This window comes from Peromyscus leucopus, chromosome 12 (genome assembly GCF_004664715.2).
Source record: "Peromyscus leucopus breed LL Stock chromosome 12, UCI_PerLeu_2.1, whole genome shotgun sequence".
In the NCBI taxonomy this organism is placed as follows: Eukaryota; Metazoa; Chordata; class Mammalia; order Rodentia; family Cricetidae; genus Peromyscus; species Peromyscus leucopus.
In genome coordinates this window covers 78,536,962-78,557,399 of record NC_051073.1, presented here as the reverse complement: position 1 = coordinate 78,557,399, position 20,438 = coordinate 78,536,962, and the positions used below count along the sequence as shown (strand labels likewise).

The 20,438-nt window shown below is 47.0% G+C and overlaps 1 protein-coding gene across 10 annotated transcripts in view; it reads right to left on the bottom strand.

The window, feature by feature from the left end:
* The window catches only part of Dgcr8 (DGCR8 microprocessor complex subunit), a 30,843-nt gene extending 13,990 nt beyond the window's left edge, over positions 1-16,853 (bottom strand). Inside the window, exons 1-10 of one of the 10 annotated variants that reach the window (XM_037209919.1) lie at positions 16,713-16,853; positions 12,704-15,548; positions 11,302-12,305; positions 10,721-10,880; positions 8,064-8,206; positions 7,654-7,936; positions 6,282-6,479; positions 5,968-6,069; positions 5,056-5,154; positions 1,374-1,456 (exon numbers count right to left, since the gene is read on the bottom strand). In XM_037209919.1, coding sequence (XP_037065814.1) covers positions 1,374-1,456; positions 5,056-5,154; positions 5,968-6,069; positions 6,282-6,479; positions 7,654-7,936; positions 8,064-8,206; positions 10,721-10,880; positions 11,302-12,021 — 1,788 coding nt within the window. In that variant the 5' untranslated portion in view covers positions 12,022-12,305; positions 12,704-15,548; positions 16,713-16,853. Of the gene's footprint in view, positions 1-1,373; positions 1,457-5,055; positions 5,155-5,967; positions 6,070-6,281; positions 6,480-7,653; positions 7,937-8,063; positions 8,207-10,720; positions 10,881-11,301; positions 15,549-16,712 lie in introns of all 10 variants that reach the window. The other 9 variants (XM_037209921.1, XM_037209920.1, XM_037209922.1 and 6 more) reach the window with 9 other exon arrangements.
* Positions 16,854-20,438: the final 3,585 nt, after the last annotated feature.

The window sequence follows — 20,438 nt, the reverse complement described above, 5'->3', positions numbered from 1 at the left end:
CACCTATGAAAACAGGCCTGGAGAAAAAGAATCCATCCTCTCTCTTGTTCTGTTCTCTTGGATCCCTTCCTTTTCCTTCCTTCTGTCTGTACTGTCTTTCTTGCTTTTCTATGTGCTCCTTTGGGATCACTTCTTTTCCTTTTTCCTTTGGGGGGGTGGGGAGTTGAGACAGGGTCTCACGTAGCTCAAGCTGACTTTGAACAACTACAGACCTGAGGCTGTCTTTGCCCTGGTCCTCCTGCCTCTATTTCCCAGGTGTGAGGACTACAGGCACACACTACTACAGCACAACCAGGCCACGGCTTTTCTATACCTTTACCCCAATACGTATTTTCTCTTTTTCTTACTGTCCTCATAGCTGAATGTAGTTAAGTGTTACTAGATGGCTCAATGTCAAAAGCATCTGCCACATAAGCTGGAGTGCCTGAGTCCCAGTCCTGGAACGCATACGGTAGGAGGAAGAACCCACTTCCTAGAATTGTTCTTACACCTCCACACTTGCATGTACCCCCCACGACCACACAAAATAAATAAATAAATGCAATACAAAAATCGAATTGTTTTTAATTACTGTTGCCTGCTTTCTCTCTTAGTGCAAATGGGGAACATGACTCCAAGAAACCTAATAAGAGTCCACCAATGACCCCCATAAAATTTTAAATTCCATTTAAATAAAAAATTTTTTGGTTTTTTGAAACAGCGTCTATGTAGTCACTGGCTGGCCTGGAACTAATTATGTAGACCAGGCTGGCCTCAAACTCATAGAGATCTGCTTGCTCCTACCTCCCATTTAAATAAAAATTTAAACACCTGAAAAGCGATACCTATCCTGACAGATAAGCAAGACACAATGTAGAAACATAAGAACTCTGAAAAGCCAAGGCAACACAATTTCTGAAAATATTCAGGACTCTATCATAGATGAATCCAATAACAAAAGGGTTCAAAGGCTAAAGAGCTTAAAAGTCTGGTTTTTAAAATGACCAGTGACCTCAAGAAAATTAAAAAGACAAGTAAAGAAATCAATGTAAAATCAGGATGAAACTCCTTTCCTGTGAATAGCCACAGAACCATATTTATCGTCAGAGATTTACAGAGGACAGGGTTTCAGACAGCTCTAACAACAACAATCTCAATCTTACATATTCTGCTAGGTTCATTTCCATCAAAGATCTATTTGTATAATACACACTCAACTAAAGGATAAAATTCTTCAAGACTTTCGCCTCTGCCTTCACAAAGACAAGCAAGTTCCCCTTACAGGCCAATGACTACACCCTTGAGGTGGTGTGCACACACCCTGGTGGAGGCAGTTGGGGTCAGTGGCTGTATGGCAGTGGCAGCCCCCAGCAGAACAAGATCACCACACTCACCTCCAGTTCCTCACTGTCTTTGGGCTTCTCCTCAGAGGTCTGTTTAACAAAGTCAGGGATGAGAATTTCCAGTGTGGCTCGGGCTACAAAAAGAAAAAGTCTGAGGTAAGGGCTTGAGCCCAAAGGAAAACCAGGCATGCTGTCCAGCCAGCAGGGAGCTACATGCTGGCTCCCACTTGTAGCCAGAGCAGCAACAGCACTTTAAAAGGTAGATTGGGAGGGATAAAGAATGTGCGCATCCTGAAGCCGGGACAGTGAGATGGTGGAAGTTTCGTATATCAATTGTACCAAGGGAGGAAGTCCTATCTATGTTTTCATCAAATTGTAGTACATATAAAAATGGCTTGGAGAACCTGGACCCAAGGAGGCCTGACAGCAGACTGCTACAGACATCCCAACCACAACACATGAGCAGCTACTATGAACATAGATGGGCAATTCTGAGGAACTCTGGAAGAAGCATGTATAAGGCAGAATGAGGGTGACACCCACATGAACAGGCCATACCTGTTACAATAATGGCTCAGTCTGGTCCAGCAATGCACTGCTGGTAAGACATCCCAGCAAAATAAGCACATAATGAAGATCAAGCAGTGCAGATGTCTAGAAAGTGTAGTCGGAATAGGCAGAGAAACAAAGCCCAGCACAGAGTAAAAAGAACAGCTTAGGACAAGCCTGAGGATGTTTTCATTCCTCTTCCAGGCCCTATCTCCAAAATTATCTGCTCAAAGTCTCAACAATTTGTTGAGCTGAAAAGTCTTTTAGGCTGAATCTTTCTAAAATGAATAGCAGGAGCTAGAGCCTAGCTCAGTGGTAGAGCACTTTACCTAGCATGTCAAGACCTGGCTCAATCCCTAGCTCTGCATAAGGAGAAAGTTAACAAAATAGGTATCAGGCATTCCTGGAGACAGAGGCAGAATATGCAAGCTAAGGGCAGCTGAACAGAGGACAGGCAGTAATGTGATGCAGAAAGACTTATTGTCCTCAGCATTGGCCACAAAAACAAAGTAGCACAGAGGAGCACTCTCTGACACAGAGGAGCACTCTCTGATTGTTACAAGTAGGAAATCCTCCCCTTGCCCCCAGGACCCAGTAAGAGTGAGAAAACTGATATGACCCCTGTTCTGTCTAGAGACCAGTTCTGGAAGACAACATGCCCATAGGATAAAGTTCAAGAATGGCCCTGTATGTGCCAGGGCCAGAAGTATACCTAACACTAGTCTGCAATACAGTTCCACTGCTCAGAAAAGCCCAAATCACCCCAACGCTGAGCAAAATGGCTTGGTACAAAAATGCTGTCTATTCCTGCATGGAGGCAGAAGGCAAAGATATGGTGCAGTGGGTCCTTTAAAAAAAAACACCAGTATTCTTGGGATGAACATGGTGTGCAACAACTGTCTAATCCAAGAAATAGTCTATATAAATATCAAAAACCCTCAAGATGGTGATAAGGTGACAATGTCTTTTTTTTCTCTTAGCATGTCCACATTTTGCTGTTTAAAAACAAACTTGCATGCCAGGTGTGGTGGTTCATGCTTTAATCCCAACAATCAGAGAAGCCCTGTCTCAAAAAACCAAAAATAAGGGCTGGAGAGATGATGGCTCAGAGGTTAAGAACACTGACTCCTCTTCCAGAGGTCCTGAGTTCAATTCCCAGCAACCACATGGTGGCTCACAACCATCTGTAATGAGATCTGGTGCCCTCTTCTGGCCTGCAGACATACATGCAGGCAAAACATTGTATACATAATAAATAAATAAATCTTAAAAAAAAAAAAACAAAAAACAAAAAAAACCCAAAAATAACAAAACAAACTTGCACATACCCCACATGGCCCCAGTAGAACACTGTATGCATAATAAATAAATCTTAAAAAAATAAGTAAATAAATAAAAATCTGAACTGAAGATGGAGGATGGGGGTGGCTCATGCCTTTAATGCCCGTACTTGGGAGACAGAAGCAGGTGGATCTTTGTGAGTCCAAGGCCAGCCTGGTCTACAGAGCAAGTACAAGGACAGCCAGGCTACACAGAGAAATCCTGTTTTGAAAAATAAACATACCAAAAAAACATCTGTTTTGAGACGTAACCTTGGCTATCCTGGAACTCTGTAGACCAGACCAGCTTCAAACTCAGAGATAATGACTGTCTCTGCATCCCGAATGTTGGGATGAAAGGTGTTAGCACGTAGCCCGCTATAATCTTAATTATGTGTATATGTATATGCAGAAGCCAGAGGCATTGGACTTCCCTGGAGCTGGAGTTACAGGTATTTGTAACTGTCCCATGCAGGTTCTGGGAATTGTGGTGATTTGAATGAGAATGGCCCCACAGTCTACTGATTTTGAATGCTTGGCCCCTAGATGGTGGAACTGTTTGGGAAGGATTAGGAGGCATGGCCTTGCTGAAGGATGTGTGTCATGGGGATGGGGTTTGAGGCTTCAAAGCCCACACTATTCCTACTTAGCTCTCTCTGCCTCGTGCATGTAAATCAGATATAAACTCTCAGCTACTGCTTCAGGACTATGCCTGCCCTACCTGCCTCCATGTTTCCACAATGGTCATGAACTCACCTTCTGAAACCACAAGTTCCAATTAAATGCTTTATTCTAGAGTTGCCTTGGTCATGGTGCTTTGTCAGCAGAAGAAAAGTAACTAAGACAGGAACCAAACTTGGTTCCACTAACAGTACATGCTCTTAACTACTGAGCCATCTTTCTAACTTATGATTGTCTTTTTACTGTCTTAGTTTAAATCATTTACAATAAGCATAATTACATTTTATCTCAAAGCCGAGTTACATCCCCAGCCCTTAATTTCCAGACAGTCTTGCTTGACAGCCAAGGCTAGCCTGAAACTCACAATGGTCCTGAAGCAGCTTCTCAAGTACTAGAATTACAGACATGTACCACTACTATGATGTTTTAAAATCAAAGTAGAGGGAAGCAAAAATGGCTCAGTAAGAGTTAAGGGGCACTTGCCACTCTGGGTTTGGTTCTCAGCACCCATATCAGGTGACTCACAGCTTCCTTTAACTCCAGTTCCAGAGAATCCAATGCCCTCTTCTGGCCACTGAGGGCACCAGCACACAAGTAGTTCACATGCAGAAAGAACACAAACATACACAAGCACACACACACACACCTCTTTTAGAAAGAACATTAACAAATAGATTACATGAGTAAATGTCTTACCCATACCCCTAAAAACCTACTCATTACTTAGCTCCTTGCTAATCAGTGAGGCAAACTCAGCAGGCAGCATGTCTCTGGATACCAAATGTGATAGTTAATACTGATTACCAGCTTCTGGACATGCCTGTGATCAATATCTAAATTAAGTTAGCCTCTAGGGCATACTTGTGAACGAGTATGTAGACATGGTTAACTGAGGTGGGAAAAACCACCTTAATGGTGAGTGGCACCATGTCATGGGCTGAGGTTCTGGGCTGAACCAAAAGGGGGGAAGAAGCTAAGCACTGGCATTCATCAGTGTCAGCTCCTGACTGTAGATGCCATGCTGGCAGCACCCTCAAACTCCTGCACCACGTCTTTCCCACCATGATAATAATCTGTACCCCTTCAAGAGTCAAAACATACCCTTTCTTTCTTAAGTTGCTTTTGTAAGGGGACCTATTACAGCAACAGGAAAAGTAACTGATATACCAAGCAAACCACATTACCAGCTTTATTCTTCGCAAGTTTTTTGCTGCTTGCAGTTCCAGATCCGTAAGTCACACCATCAATGGTCACCGAGGCACCAAAAGGCTCACTTGGATTCTCTTAAAATTAAAATTACTGGTTTTAAAACACACTTGTCAAGACACGAAAAGCATGCATACACCAAGTCTGTCAGTCCTGACAAGATAGCCCGGAATAAAGCATGTCTGTGCTTGTTTGAGATGTGCAGACAAGACTGGGAAATGTCAGACAGGCGGCAAAGGACACAGATGGAAGACTGAAGAGCATGGGGTGCTATGGGAAATGACCCAAAGGGGAGACAGGAGCTGAAGGCAGAGCTTCCCAATACAGGGACAAGGTAGGGATGTGGTCTCTGAAAGACAAACAAGACTGTCAAGAATGGCAAAGCTTAGGACCAAGGACATCTGAGAAACAGCACCCCCCAAAAAATGAGTGATCCCTGATCTCAGATCCCAAGGGCAACCACACCAGCATTCACAATCTATATAGAGGAAATCACAGATGACAGAGCTGTCAGAAGTGTGGTGAGATCAAGGCTCCTTCATTGTTGGGGGCTGGGAGTGGCAGACACAGGACAGGAAGGTGAGGAAAGAACTCAATGCACAACAGAAAGACTTATTACAAACTGTTCTTGACAAGTCAGGAGCTACTAAGGAAGAGCAGAGAAGACAAGAAAAACGGGAAGGGGGAACAGGACAAACTCAAAAGGAAAAGCTGAGCCATTCCCTCTCAGACAAGGGTGAAAATAAGACACCTATCTGCACCACACTTCTCTTTGTCCTTGCCTTGCATGTCTATCCAACCCAGCAGGGCCAATGTACTCACTCCCACCTCCAGCCACAAGCAAAACGATGTGTGAGACTCTTCAAGGACTGAAATCAGTTTGAACTTACCACATTCAAAGAAATTATAAACAGGGCGGACCTTGAGGACACGCTGCATGTATTCGTGCAGGATGCAGACCTCAGACTTCCCATTGGGATTGATGACGAATTCTGTGACAAAAAGAACTATCTCAGGTACCTGGCCCATCCACATTACTGAGTCACTCCTTAGGGGCTTACCACTATGAACATGGCAGCCTCTGCATGACAGAAAACAGGCAGCTTTTGGGGTAAGTGCAACTCATAAACATAGACAAAGCACACTGAAATGACAATAACATGCTCTATCTGCTGATGTTGACGGTCCAAGCAAAGGACCTCACCTTTCTTTGTAGGTGCGTCTTGCACAGATAAAGTGATGAGCTTCTGGTTGGCTGGCAGGATGGGCCTCTCTGACTCTGCCTGCTTCCGCTTCATCTCACGATTGAACTGGCGCCGCTCAGCCCAAGTCCTGAATTTTTTCACAGTTACTTGCTCAAAGTCAAAACGCTTCTCCAGGTAGGTACGAAATTCCTCCAAATCTGTTCAAGATATATACCAGTGAACCACATTAGACTTCCAACACAAGAATCATGTTTTTCTCAGCCCTGTGTATAATGACAATTCCCATTAAACAAGTCAGGACACATGATACCCATTTCCCTTTCCCCATCCCTTTCAAAAGCAGGGAAAGAAAAAAAAAATAGGTGCTTTCACACCTACTTCAAATCATTCTGAGAAGTCCCTTATGGATAGAATACTGTGCGTATCATTACTTTATCTGGACTAAGAAAAACAATATGAAAATGATACAGTGGTGGGGGTGGGGTTTAAAATAAAAACAAACAAACAAAAAACATTTAAAAAAAAACACTAGTCTTCAGGCTTCTCTCCTTAAGGCAAAATGAGTATTGTGCTGGGAAACACAAAAAAATAGCAAGTACCTGACTGCCAATAGCAGGTGTCTAACCTCTCTGACAATCTCACTTTTGCCTCTGGCCCTTCAAACTCCTAACAAACCATATCCAGGTGGCTCTCTACCTCCTCAGGGCTTCTACACTGATATGTTGTTCCCAGACCACAGGCACCCCACGCCCAGCTGTGCAGCTGTGCCGCACACACACAAACCTAACCCTGAAAGCTGCAAGTCCTCTTTGGAAGTTAGCAGGTGGGTTGAAAGAGCTCTGATACCACCCAGGATCTAAGGGACAGAACTAAGCTACAGGCCCAAGACAAAGTAAAAAATACAAGCATATAACCAAAGACAAATGGAAACTCAAGAGCATTGCTCAGTTCTTGAAAGGCAAAAAGCAGAACCTTGCATCAAAAGCAAAAAAGGAAAGTGAGGGGACTAACCACAGAAGAATGGCAGTTCCTTGGTGCTGAGTTTAGGACTGTGGGCTAATTCTATGTTCATCAGATAAACAATGTCACAGGATCACATTGTACTGAAAGAGCAAGACTTCAGGGTCATATCAAAAGACTAGTTGGCATTGCCATAATCATCTCTGTGACGCTTTTGGCAGTCAGGCCCTGCCGAGCTCAGGCTGCTACACTCAGGCCTGCTCTTAAAAGCAGGGGAGAGACCTGTCTGCCATGTGAGCTAGATATGCAAAGGTCCCCTTCTCAGATACAACCAGGAACTAGGACACACAGCATATGGTAGAAGTGAAAACTCAGGAAACAAGGAGGATGAAAGCTCTTCAGAACACTTACCAACCGATTCATCTTTGCACACCTCAACTTTAGCCTTCACTTGTCCCAGGGCTCCAGGGGCTGCCTCAGCCCCCAGTGGGTCCTTCTCATCCAGGGATCCTGAGTCTCCACCCATGGAGTCAGGTTCTTCCAAAGGGAAGTCCAACTCTGCAGATCGACCCAGGGGCTTGACAGGTGACACTTCCCCACTGGGCATGAGATCACAGCTTTGCTCCCGTTCCTCATTGTCCTTCATTTTCTTATAATGCAGACAGGGAATACTGCTTAGAGGAGGATCATGTTTCTGTAGATAGTGAAATTGCAAAACAGGGTTATCAGGACAACTGTGCGTCTGTTTGACTGTACTTCAACACATGGAGATAAGTACTGAGAACGGACAAGCCTAAAAACCTGACAGATGACTCCCCTACCCGTATGCTTCCTGTTCCCAAGAAGTAGGGTCTGGACCAGGTGACCACTCGAGACTCTCTGTGTAGGTATACAGGGACTCCAGAATTATGAAAAGTCATGATCCATCCGTCAGGCAAAGGCTCTGTAGGTGGACGGCCACGACCTGCACAGAACACAAAAACATCCTGCAATCCCTTTATAAAACACAATGTTTGCCAAGTTTCTATCTGCCTGATGGGCCCAACTGCAACCCTAGGATAGTATGTGGAGCAAGGTGAGAACTTCTACATGGTTAACCAATGTACAAGAAGGCCCTAATAGACCCCACCCTAGCTTTTGCCTCCACACTTTGAGAACACTGGATACTGGATTCCTCCGACCTGCTCAAGCCATGGCAACAGGTACCTGAGGAGTGAGTAAACTTTGCTAATAATCTGCAAACGTGCCAACTACTGTTCCTGGTGAACAGGCACAAGTTATTAAATAACACTACCTTACTAGCCCTGGGTTCGATTCCACAGCACCATCTTAAAACAATCAAACAAGCTGAAGCTGAAGAGGTGGCTCAGCAGTTAAAAGCACTTGCTGCTTTTGCAGAGGATCCAAGTTTGGTGCCCAGCACTCACATGGTAGCTCACACCATCCGCAACTCACAGCTCCAAGGGATCTGATGCCCTATTTTGGTCTCTATCATGCACATACATACATGCAGGCAAACACACGCACACACACAAGATTAAAATAAATAAGTCTTTATAAACAACTGGGCATGGTAGTGCATGCCTCTAATCCCAGCACTTGGGAGGCAAAGGCAAGTGGATCTCTGGGAGTTAGAGACCAGCCTACAGAGTGAATTCCAGGACAACTACAGTTACAGAGTTCCTGTCTCATAAACCAAAACAAAACAAAACCCCACGAAATATGTTGCTTAAGATACTGCTTCCAATCCTCTTTACTTTGCTGGCAGTTTTAAGAAAAGTACCAGATTTGTTTTCAACTTGCCTCTCTTCGATGACAAAACTAATATAAAGACTTAACTAAAATGTTCTTACAGGTATTAGGAGCAATCTGATATCTAGAAACTAAAGAAAATACACATAAACAAAACCTGAAAACTAGACATGATTTTTTAAACTATTTTTTATTTGTATTTTTTTTTTATATGCACTAGAGTTTTGCATGTCTGTGTGATGGTGTGGGATCCCCTGGAACTGGAACTACAGACAGTTGTGAGCTGCCATGTGGGTGCTGGGAATGGAACCCAGGTCCTCTGGAAGAGCAACCAGTGCTCTTAACCGCTGAGCCATCTCTCCCGGCCCTTGATGATTTTTAAAAGGTGCTTGACTCTGAGAATGGCAGGAGCAATACTGGGCTAAGCTTTGACCTCAGGGCTCAACACCAGCCACCATCAGAGTATGAGCCAGAGGGAATCCTCCAAGTCAGAAGTGCACCCATGGGTACTCCTTCCAGGAACTTGACCAAAAGGGAGCTGCTACACACAAACCTTGGGCTAATTCAGAAGCAGCAGCAAGAAGAATGTGGACCAGAGCACAATAAAAGACAGGTTCATCTCAGCCACCTATCTGCGACAGCAGGCTGTCACAGCCCACCGAGCTGTCTGAAGGGCTTCAAGTATCATTCCTCCTAGATAGGCAAACAAACCAGGGCTAGTGCTGCCTTGTGGGAAGCTCAAAGTGAGACTCCTGGAACCATGGGAAGAACACAAAGCCAACCTTCCAGGAACACCAAGGTGAAGACCACCTGACCCACCCTTCTCAGAAGCTGTAGCCCAAAGTTCACCTGGTCCGATGGTCCAAAATTGCTATCATGATATCTCCACTGCTCAGCTACCACCAACATGTGCAGCAGTATCTGGTACCTAGCCTTGCAGACCCTCTCATCTCCTCAGTAGCTCAAGAAGGGGAACTCTCCACCTTCTCTCCAGGGGTCTCATGTATGTGTCTGAGTCCCACTCACCTTTTAACCTTCCCCACTCTCCCAACTGATCCCGGCATCCTTACCAGAATAATAGGTGCCACTAAGCCAAATCCACACAGAAGCTCATGTAACTTGTCCTACACTTTCCCTGTACTGGCAACAGAGCCTGACAACACAATTGTGGGTGTTCACCAGCTGCTCTCCCATTGTCAACCAGATGCAGGTGTAAGTGCCACTCTGGACATCTCCCAAATACTTCTACTTCTATTCCCAGAGCTCCCACCCTGGCTCACAGTGCCACGTGCCATGCTGCAGCCCAGAAACCAACATTAGCCTCATTCTGGTGCTTTCCTGACTTACCTGCAACAGAACCAAACTTGGATGCCAATTATAATCTTATAATCTCCCAACTCACCAAAACCTACCTCTGACCTTGGCCTCTGTATCTGTAGGCTATTATTGGTCTTTTAAATAGCACACACTAATGCACCCCATTCAAGGATCCTTTATAGCCTCTCTGTGGATTCCATGGAATTTACCAAGATCTGAATCTGAGTTGTGGATCTGAGTGAATATTTGTGTCCAGTTTGTTTTCTTTTCACCTCCCATGACTATTCTATACTTAAACCTGTGTCTCTACCCAGACTGATGCCTGGCACCAGAGAACTTCCAAAATATTCTTGGGAAGAAAACCCTTCTGGGACCTTGAAGCATCAGGATTTGTGACCATCTCACTCACTCTTGAGCACTGTTTTAATCTTGGTCATCATTGGCTGTACACTTGTCTCTCCATCAGATGGATGATCACTGTCTCCGCCGTATTTTTCCTCCATTCGCCTCTTCTTGGGAGCACAAAGACCTTCTTCTAGCAAAGCATCCACATCATTGTCAAAGTCATCCTGCAAAACAAGGTGTTCAGATACTACAGCCCTCCATGCTTCTGTACCAAGGACAAGCTTAGGATGTGTGAGGGAATACACAGAGAAACCCTCAATGGGGACGGCATTTCATCATCTGAAAAACAAACAGGATGAAATGACAAGTGAAACCAACACCCCTGCTCCAGCACACCCAGCCAAAGAGGCTTTTCAGCAGCACCTGCTGACTCAAGTTGGAAAAAAATACGGCTCAATGTTAGCCAAACTTTCCACTAGAAACTTTAGAAATGTGAAGTCCTTACATCCTTCTCTTCTCCACATTAATGTTATTTGACCTCACACAGGATTTTGCTTTGATTTCCCTGATTTCAAAAGACAGTGCCACTTCCAAACCTCTTTGGGTTTTGCTCAGAGCCCTCCAGAGAATGGGTCATCAACATACCTCATAGGAGAAATTCAAGGCCTCTTCATCCACTCTGTCTCTTTGAACGATTGCTTTAGCCGTGAACCCGCCTGTTCCTTCTTCATCTAGCTCCAAATTGTCAGTAAAATCTTCTAACTCATCGAGCACTGCGTACTCCACTCTCTTTTCCTGATCCAGCTCATTTTCCTCCTCCTTCTTATCTGCACTCTCACCCCCTAGGCCTATCCCATTACCAATACTCCCGCCAAAGGGACAAGCATGCACGTCCCCGCTGACAGGACTAAGGAGCAGGCTGCATTCGGCACGAGTGCTGCGTTCTACTCCTGTGTACAGCACCTTCCTGTCCTTACTCCTACAGCTCTCAGTAAAGCTCACACTAATCTTTACATCCTTAAGCAACTTAAGGTCAGGGGAGAACTTCCGGACTGCGGGTGCGTGCCGGGCAGTGCGCGGGCTGTGGCCACTACAGTTCGGGTCTATGAGGAGGCGGCCCTTAGAGAAGGATCCTTTGGAGAGAAGAGAAGCTCCGTAGAAGTTGAATGGGTCCTCGGCAGGAGGTTCGGACTGTCCATCACCACCAGAGCCAACGTCCATTACCTCTGCATCACTGGACGTTTGCAGGGGAGGTGGTGGAGACTGTTCATGGGGCAGCACTTGGAAGGGGCAAGCTCGGTTCTCCATCATCGCTTCTCCTGCGGGCTCACGCGGGAGAGGAGAGGGACTCTCATATGTCTCCATATTATGAGCAGTTAAGACTACTTTAAAACACCAGAGTTTTAAACCACCTTACATAAATCTATACTGCTAACATGCACAAGTCCGTCGAAACCCGGTGGCGTCCTGCCCGCGCTGCACACACTGGCGGCTTAGTCAAGCTGGCCACATTGCTCTTTTCATTAATGTAGACAGCTTTTAGAACCACTGCCTCAATTATTGGAAATCACAATGCACTCAGCTTAAAAGAATGACGTCTAAGTGACTCTATCTTCATGCCAAAGTGGCTGGCACCTTTCTTCTTCCACCTGCAAAGAAATTTAAAAATATTGTCACAAAATGACAGAAACCTTCCACTTCTCTGGTACCAAGCTAAGAGTCAAATGTTATCTATGATGAAGTAAAGGGCTAAGATATCTGCCTTTAAGAAAACCTTTTAGATATCAGAAGAAAAAAAAACTCCACTAGTTTTCCTCAGAATCTAAATTTTGAACCCTAAATTATCAACTATTCACTTTAATCCCTATTTCACAGGCACAAAAATAGTCTTAGAGCTCAAAAAGGATTAAGACTAAAATAAAAAGCAGCTAAACTTTCCCATAGCACTCTCATAACTCAGCCTAGTAGATAAGCAAGCATGCAGCAGGAGGTCACCATTTCAGGAACACAGAGTGCATGGCCTCCTTCAGGCTATCAATCCACTCACCTTCAAGGGCTGGGTCAGTCAGAGGGTGAGCGAGACCCTCAGCTCAACTCTGTGGCACTAAGGACCTCAGAGATATGGCCAGGCACTCTGCTACCCAGGGACCCCCTCTCCTGGGCCCACAACGTGGCACGTGGACAGGACAGTGATGCAGCGTGCTGAGGTCACCAGGAGTGGCAGCATAGATCCATTCCCAGTAGAGGGAGGGTGTCTGTTGGGAAGGGAGCCTGCTAATGTTGGGGGGTGGGCAGGGCAACACAGAAAGCTAGAGTCAAGGCAGAAAGGGTCCTGGGTGGCACCAGGAGCCTAGCTCCAGGCTGAGGACAGTGAGCTATCAAGAGGGACTTATAGACTCTCCTTACAGAGAAGACTCACAGCTCTACCAGGTATAGGTGATTGCACCAGGTGTTGGGACAGTTCTCCAAAACAAAGATGTAGAAGCAGCTCTGGAAACAATAAGAAAGTGTCACAGGAATTGTCTACGCTTGCAGACCCTATAGGGTAGAAAGGAGAAAAAAGGAGGTGAAGAAAAAGGCTTCTCTGCAGACACACTCTGGTACCGAGGCTAGAGAGAAGAACAGAGGGAGGCTGCAGGCAGCCCTGTCTCACAAGTACTCAGGCCACACAACTCTGGAGCCCTGAAGAAGTCTGGTGGAGACGACCACATGAACTGGGAGGAAAGCACCAAAACCACAAGAGGGAAATAGCAGAGAGGGAAGGATATAACCCCAGGAAGCTCTGCTATAGAGGATGTGTAAAAAGAGGGACAACACAACGGAGAAGGCAGACCAGAGCTAGCCACAAAACCCAGAGGTCCACAGAAAGAAAGGCTATTGGCAGAAACACACGCGTACATGCACACTCCCACATCATGCACAGAAACATGCACATGCCATGCACACTGGTGCAGGTGCGGATATACACACACGACCATGCCCATGGGTGACAGCTTGGTTGCATCTACACAACTCATATTCTTAAGACCCCAGAGAAGACAAGAGACAGAAGACATCATCTATATAAGCAGCTTACAGTAAAGGGACTAAGTGGGGTGGTTATGCCTTGCTGAAGGTACAACCTAAAAGCCAGAGGCTTGTTTAGGTTAAATTAACCATTTAAATACCTACTTACAATCTACTCTGAGAGGTGCTACCACTAATGAAGACAAGAACCCCATGGCCTAGACATAGCTGACAAGTCAAACTATGCTATCACTTTATTTCCTATAACCTACAATAGCCTCACAGTTTTTAATTCAATGGGAAGTTAACAAACTACCTCTCTAAAGGTGTTCCCATCAAAGGTGCTTAGGAATGATTGAGAAGAGCAGCAATCATTAAGGAACCAGAAGGGAGACCAAAGGGACAAAGCTAGTTTCCTGGCAACCAAGGACCACTGCAGAGGACAGACAGGTCAGCACGCTTAGTTCTAACAGACTCAAATAAGAACAGGAAAGGGCCTGGAAGGTGTTCAGAGACCACAGGAGTCAAAATCTGTGCTTTCTCAGATAGAATATACTAATGGGAAGGGGTTAGAGACAAAGAGTGGTACAGGATGGGGAAGCATGCTACATGTTATGGGCTAAGGAGCCAGGGTAGAACTACAAGATGAAAACAATAAATGAAGACATTAGTAAGTGTTAAAGGGGACAGGCCTTTAAAGAGATACACAGCACAGGTCCCTGAGGCCCACGGGTACACATCTTGCAGGAGCAGGAAAACTGTTTAGCTCTTGGGCTCAGCAGTGGACAGTCCTAGATAAGTTTCTGACTTTTCCCTCTGCAAGCTTACTCAATTCATTAATCAACTATTTGCTAAATGCCTTCTATAAGACACACATCATTTATAAGTGTTAAGCACAAGGCAGACAAAACACTTGCCCCACAGAGCTTACATATCAGTGGGGGAGATGGATAATAACAAGAAAATTATCTATGATGTCACATGTTGACAAATATTCTAGCTGAAACAAAGGGGAAAAAAACCTGGGAAGCAGGAAGCACCTTCTAAAAGACTACACTAGGCTCTACAGCCAGTACCCACCTAAAGATGAAACAGACAGAGGCAGGTGGAAACAAGGGTAGAAGGAGGTCACTGTAGAGGACACCTAGAGGAAAAGCAAAGGCCCTGGGGCAGAGACATGGTGTGGCCAAGCTAGGGTGCTATGTGAGGGGAAGTGACAGCAAGTCAGGTCAGCAAGTCTTCGTTTTGTTTTGGTTTTTTTTTTTTTAATCTTTTTTTATTGTGAGAAACAGGATACTGCACAGAAGGGTAGCAGTGGCAGCCAACCCTCACACAGGCCTTGCTCTAAGGACTTCATGAGCTCACCCAGCACTGTGACAGAAAGGTTAAACAACTTGCTCAAGGTCACAAAGCTACAAAATGGTACAGTTGCTTTGGCACCCAAACAAGCAGGCCTGAGTCTGTAATATCCCAGTTTTGTAACATCATGCAATTTAAAGAATTCCTCGTGTTCAGAAAAGCTACTAAGAGGGTGAGAGTGGGGATCCAATTATAAAGGGGGAAGAACTAAAAGGCTCACCAGGTAGCTCGGACCAGGACTTTAAGTTCCAGTTTCTGGGAAAAGGTCTGCTGTTGGAAACAGGTGGCAAGGCTTGCTGAGAAATGCATGAAGGCCTGAGAGAGGCACCAAGGTGACTTTAGACAGGCCTAAGAGTTGTTCTGGCATGGACTGTGACGGGAGCTCGGCTTGGGTCAAACTACTTGGTGTCAAAGCAATCCATGGCAAAGCTGACAAGAACAGCTAGAAGCAGGAGCTTATGGATCAGAAAGGAGGCCAGCGCTGCAGATGGAGACTTGGAAGATGTCAAGGAAAGTTGACGTGAAAACTACAAGAGATCACAATGGGAGGGGAATGATGACGGCAGAAGGCCAAAACTAGGCACACCAGTCAAAATCCTACTTCCTACAAGGTAAACCTGCGACAAGCACTGAGAAGTGCCTGTCCCCTGGCCACACGGAGCTCAAAGGGTAGCCCTTCAGCCTCACTGTTCTTCAGCTGACTGAACCTGTGGATGCAGACCTTGCTTTGCCAATTGGACTGTGTGCAAGCAGCGGGCCCCCAGCTGGGGCTACCCTGGACCTTTACACTGGTTACATGGGGCTAACCCAACACATCTGGACAACTCCCACTTGCTGGACTGGTGTGGAGATACAGCTGTGGTGACCAACGCTACAGCTGCAGCCTCCTGCCCAACCCAAAGGCAGTATGACCTCATCAATTCCTTTGTCACCCTGCAAATTCTCGTATTTTGAACTTACAGGCCATACTCACTAGCCATTCACTCCCTTTGGTTAGTAGTGGCTTACAGTGGAGACAGAGCCACTTTCAAGACTGGGAGTCCAGTCTGGGCCAGCAGATGGTGGGCCCCTCCTAGTGATTGTCTTCCCTAAGTCAGCAACCCTACATAGGACATCTGTGCATCCAGCAACGAGGTACATGCAAGCATGCAAGATGGCAAATCAAATTCCTACCAGGTAGCAACCCAAGTCCATTGGATGATACTACTTGACAGGTATCGCTGTCAACAGGTTGCCACTTCCCATTTATTCTACCACGTTCATTGTTACTGTAAAACCACATCCTGATAAGCTACATGACACCTCATCCACGGGCAATTTGGTGGAGACTTGGACCGTTTCTCGGCTTTTCCAAACAGCCCAAACAGGCAGAGTTCAGGACGAGAGGTGTCCCTGCCCACACGTCTCCCGCCAGAAGGCGAGGCGATGGCTTCCGGCCCACCGGCCGAGGGGCTTCGTTACCAGGCCGACAGCACCCTACGTCCACGACGCCTGGGCTCCGAGCCCGGCCGCCGCTGCACAAAGGCCGCGACTCCGCGTGGCCCAGCCCGCCTCGCGCGCCGCGCCCCGCCCCGCCCCGAGCCCCGGCCTGCGGCCTCGCCCGGGAAGGGGGGGGGAGGAAGGGAAGGGCGCAGCCTCTCCAGGCCGCAGCGCCCGCCGCCCGCGGGGCGCCCCTCGCGCCCCGCACCTACCTGTGGCGCCCGCGACCTGCCCGAGCCGCCCGCAGCCCGACCACAGCCGGCCGACCCTCACCGCCCCGGCGCCGCCGCAACCCGCGAAGGCCCTCGCCAGCTCCCGACTCTTGAGACCCGCTGCCGCGCGGGCGAGCGGAGGGCGGGCCTTGCCGGAGCGCGGCCAATCCCGGCGCACGGCCGCCGCGCATTGGGGGAGCCGGGAGCGGGCTGCGGAGGCCGCCAATCGGCGGCGCGAGGCGCGCGCGGCCCAATGGCGAGGCGCGGTGGCGGCCGCGGGGGCGGGACCAGCCGCGAGCCTGGAGGAACCTAACGGCCGCGGCCCGGGCGGGGCCGGGCGCGCGCGGGGCGGCGGCGGCCGCGGGGGGTGCCGGGAGAGCGGCGCGCGGGGCTGCCGGGAGCCGGAGAGCGCGGGAGAGCGGGGAACGCTGGGAGCGCGTGTGTGAGCCGGCCTCTGTTGAGCTCGGCCGTCGCTCTTGCGTTTGCTAATGGGTCGTCCCCAGAAAGTCACGCGAGGAGTTTCACTGGCAGCGTCACCACGCCGGGAAGGATAAAGGTCCAACAACTATACATCTGTTCGCTGTGCGTCCTAGTATCCTCGGTGTCAAGCCACTTGGGGGATTCCATGAGAGTGGTCCTTTAGTTCGGCATGAGCCCATAGATCGGCCTTGCAGAGCTGTGGCGGTGCCAAGGACCAATGAAGGGTGGTTTTGAGCCTTACCCTAAGATGTTCGTCAAGTCTGCTCTGACACCCGAGGTAGCAGCATGTAAGACTTAGGAAAACTTTCGGACGGAAATGAAGTAGGTGGACTCAGAAACAAAGAGTTAGCCAGGTCCGTTCATGAGCACTCCAAATCCATACTGTCAAGTCAGTACTCCATTGCTATGGGCCAGGGGCTAAGGTGGGGCTAAATTATAGTAATACAGTCCAGAACCTTGAAAAGAATATACATGGAGGAAAGGACAGCTCACCTCTAGGTTCTCATTCCCGTCAATGAATATAGAAAAAATGACAGAACACTGTCTTCCGTTGGGCAAGCATTTGAGTAATTGCTGCTGGACATGAAAATCGTGGGTGCTAAAACGTGACAAGTTGCTTTCGGTTTTAGAGACGGAACCTAGGGTCTATATCCCACACTGAGTTACAGTAAAAGCACTGAACTATATTCCTGTTTGGGAGACTGTGTGTGTATTTTAACACAGTTGTGAAGTTTCTGCCCAAGATTCTTAGCAATGGCAAATGGTAAACAGTAGCTTTACAATGGAAAAAAACCTGGGAAGACAACACTTTTAAAAAGGCCACCAGTAGCCAAGCAGTGGTGGCTCAGGCTTTAATCCCAGCACTCGAGGCAGAGGCAAGCCAAGGCTACAGAGTGAGTTCCAAGAAAGGCTCCAAAGCTACACAGAGAAACCAAAAAACAAAAACAAAAAAGCCACAAGCTGTAGAAGGCATGGAGGTTCTTGTGCTCAGATAGGCACTAGAGGCACCTGAAATTAGCAGTGTGTTGTTCCTTCAAGTGAAGGGATATTATGGCTGTTATCTGCTCAGAGCTGGGAGATGTGCATTCTAGCCTGGTGACCTTTGTGCTATACAGCAGAGACCACATGGGACCCTCCCCAGACTGTTACCACATTCTTGTTTTCCTCACTCAATCTACAGAACTTGTCTTTATGGAAGGTGTCACCTATATGTTACAAAGAGTTTAGATGTAGCCACTTCCAATCTTTATTAGCTTACTTTGTTCCTCGAAGAGATTTATGTATGCTGTATTGTGCGCACAGGATTGAGTTATTACTGTTAAATGTTGGAGCTGGGATGGAAAGGCATCCTGGAAGTCAGGAGCCAAGGAATGTCGCAAAGTCACTGTGACCATAGCTTAGAGCTCTGCTCCAGGCAAAGGTTTCCCCAATGCAAGGACATGACTCTGCTCCAGCAGAAGTTGTTACAGCCCTGTTCCAGAGAAGTATTATAGCTCTGCTTAGGTCCAGCAAAGTGTCTGCTCCACTAGGGGAAGGTTTCCCCAGCAAAGATGTTACAGTTCTGCTCCACTCCGGTGAAGGTTGTTTAGAGCAGGTCTCTGCTCCAGCGAAATTGTCACACTGCATAACAAACCTCACTGGTGATTTATTGGAAAGAAGAATCTGGGAGGGTGGCTGCCTCTAAGGTGAGAAGCAGCAGCAAACAGGGTACAGAGATTACATAGGGTTTATTTGGGGGGGGGCTTCCAAGGTGGCTTGGGATTGGTGGGTTTTTGTGGCCTGATTCTGCAGCAAACTCACGGACTAGTTTCATGTTATTGTCCCTGGTCTTGGGGTCAACTCAGGGGCAGGGTGTTTTTCCTTGGCCCTTTTTACCCTACAATCACCAAAAAAGTTCTCACCAGACTCCTGAAGTTTGAACTGAACTACCGTTTTTTCACTCTGCTGGCAGTGGAGGTCTCTGAGACCTCCCCTGTTAAGTCTCAAACCCTGGACAAATGGCTGAAGTGCCTGTATAACAGATCAAAGCAGACCTGGCTGTCAGGTCCTCCCAGCATCCCTCAGTCCCTACCTGTTACAGGGTATGGCTGACAGACCCCACCCTCTACCCTGAACTGTCCAGTCCAGGGTCTGGGCTGCCCTTCCCGGAGAGGCTCTTCCCTATGTGATCCAGACATTGCGGTTGCCTGCCCTTTGTACCTTTGGCCTCCTGGCTGCCGCACCTGGTTCTCCTCTCCCCACATGGCCTAGCTCAGTCTGGTCATGTCCACTCTGGAATCTCCCAGATGTCGCTGTCTCTGCCTCTGGCTGTGCTCTCCCTTTTATCTATAATAAACTCTCTCCCTCACCATCCTAGGAGGAGTCATGTCCTTCCTTTTTATTTCTTTTTTTCACCACCCCTCAACCTGCAAGTCCAATATTACCCTCTCAGCAGGTACACTGAGGCCAGCAAGATGGCTCAGCAGGTAAAGGCACTTCCTGAGAGGCCTGACAACCTGAGTCTGAGCCCCTAAACCCTTACATGGAAGAAGTGAACAGACTCTCCCAAGTTCCCCTTTGACCTCCACATGAGTGCCATGACACACTTGACCCCTGCCCCCAGTATAACAAATGTAAAAAAATGTTATTTAAAAAAAAAAAGGTGTATTGGACTACCTCTCATAGGATCATACTTGCCCACACATGAGGAGTAAGTGCCCCTGAAACACAGTTGAATGGTCAAGGGATAAGAGACAAAGGCAGAAATATCCCATCAAGTTTAAGACCAGCCTGGTCTACAAAGTGAGTGCCAGGCTATCCAAGACCATAGTGAGACACACACCCCCACCCTGTATCAAAACAAACATTATTGTACCACAACAGAAATGAAAGAGAAAAGCAACAGTCATTGTATATATTGAGGGCCTCCTGAAAAGCACACAGTTTCACTTGTAGATATTTCTGGCCCAAAAGCTAAAGCCTGAATGAAGAAAGATCACAAAAACTAAAAATCGGGACCATTCAGTGAGACCAGCAGACTGGAAATGGGATCCTAGCTCAGAAAAGGAACATAGTGAGACATTTGATAAAATTCAAATTGTACCAAATTTTTCTTTTGGGCTACCAACCAGCTCCCAAATTATGACTTGGAGACTTAGTTTTGAATGCTCGGCCTGAGCTTAGTTCTTTTCTGGCTAGCTCTTTCAACTTAAATTAACCTGTTTTTCTTTATCTACATTTTGCCTCTAGGCTTTTTACCTTTTCTTA